This window comes from Equus caballus, chromosome 12 (genome assembly GCF_041296265.1).
Source record: "Equus caballus isolate H_3958 breed thoroughbred chromosome 12, TB-T2T, whole genome shotgun sequence".
NCBI classification, from domain to species: Eukaryota; Metazoa; Chordata; class Mammalia; order Perissodactyla; family Equidae; genus Equus; species Equus caballus.
The window spans coordinates 26,958,342-26,959,646 of record NC_091695.1 but is presented as its reverse complement, the minus strand read 5'-3'; the positions used below and the strand labels follow the sequence as shown (position 1 = coordinate 26,959,646).

At 45.8% G+C, this 1,305-nt stretch overlaps 1 protein-coding gene across 1 annotated transcript; it reads left to right on the top strand.

Annotated features, from left to right (window-relative positions):
• On the top strand, window positions 1-945 carry OR9Q2 (olfactory receptor family 9 subfamily Q member 2). The gene has a single exon (XM_001497753.4). The coding sequence runs from the start codon at window positions 1-3 to the stop codon at window positions 943-945; it is 945 nt and encodes a 314-aa protein (XP_001497803.4).
• Window positions 946-1,305: the final 360 nt, after the last annotated feature.

The window sequence follows — 1,305 nt, the reverse complement described above, 5'->3', positions numbered from 1 at the left end:
ATGGCTGGGAGGAACTACACTGTGGTGACAGAGTTCTTCCTGATTGCATTCACTGAACATCCTGAGTGGGGTCTTCCTCTCTTCTTGGTATTTCTGAGTTTCTATCTACTCACTCTGCTGGGGAACTTGGCAATGATCATCCTGATCCACAAAGATCACCGGCTCCACACCCCAATGTACTTCTTCCTCAGTCACCTTTCCTTCATGGACATCTGCTACTCCTCCGTCATCGTCCCTCAGATGCTGGCTGTGCTGCTGGAACATGGCACAGCCATCTCCCAAGCTCGCTGCGCAATTCAGTTTTTCCTCTTCACATTCTGTGCTTCCCTTGACTGCTACCTCTTGGCAATCATGGCCTATGACCGCTATGTGGCCGTGTGCCGACCCCTGCTTTATGTCACCATCATGACTGAGAGGGCCCGCTTGGGCTTAGTGGCTGGAGCTTACATTGCCGGTTTTTCTAGTGCCTTTATTCGAACGGTTACAGCTTTCAGTCTCACCTTTTGTGGAAACAATGAGATCAACTTTATTTTCTGTGACCTTCCTCCTCTGTTAAAACTCAGCTGTGGGGACAGCTACACTCAGGAGGTGGTGATTATTGTGTTTGCCATTTTTGTCATGCCTGCTTGTATACTGGTGATCTTGGTGTCCTACCTATTTATCATTGTGTCTGTCATGCAGATCCGCGCTGCTGGAGGCTGGGCCAAGACCTTCTCGACCTGTGCCTCCCACCTCACTGCTGTGGCTCTCTTTTTTGGGACCCTTATCTTCATGTATCTGCGAGATAACTCAGGCCAGTCCTCAGAGGAAGACCGAGTGGTGTCGGTGCTGTATACAGTGGTGACGCCAATGCTCAACCCCCTCATATATAGTCTGAGGAATAAGGAGGTAAAAGAGGCTGTTAGGAAAGCCCTGAGCAGGTCAAAAACTTCTGGATGGCCGTAGAAGGACTCTTGTCAAATATGTCTGTCATTCCTTAATTTCCCCATCCTTTCTGTCTTTCCTCAAATATCACCTACTTGCAGAGATAAGTAGGGAGACAACCCTACTTAAAATTGCACCCAAACTCTCTAGCTCCACTTTCTGATTTATTATTCTATGTAATATTTGTCACTCTCTGATGTACTATGTTTTACATATTTGATATTCTCTAATTCTCACCAAAAAAGTAAACTACATGAGAGTAAGCATTTTTATCTGTGAGATTCCTTTCTGTTTGCCCAATGCCTACCAAAGCACCTGGCATATAAGAAGCACTCGATAAACATTTGTTGAATGAATGAATTAATCTCAAGTTCCAGTGTC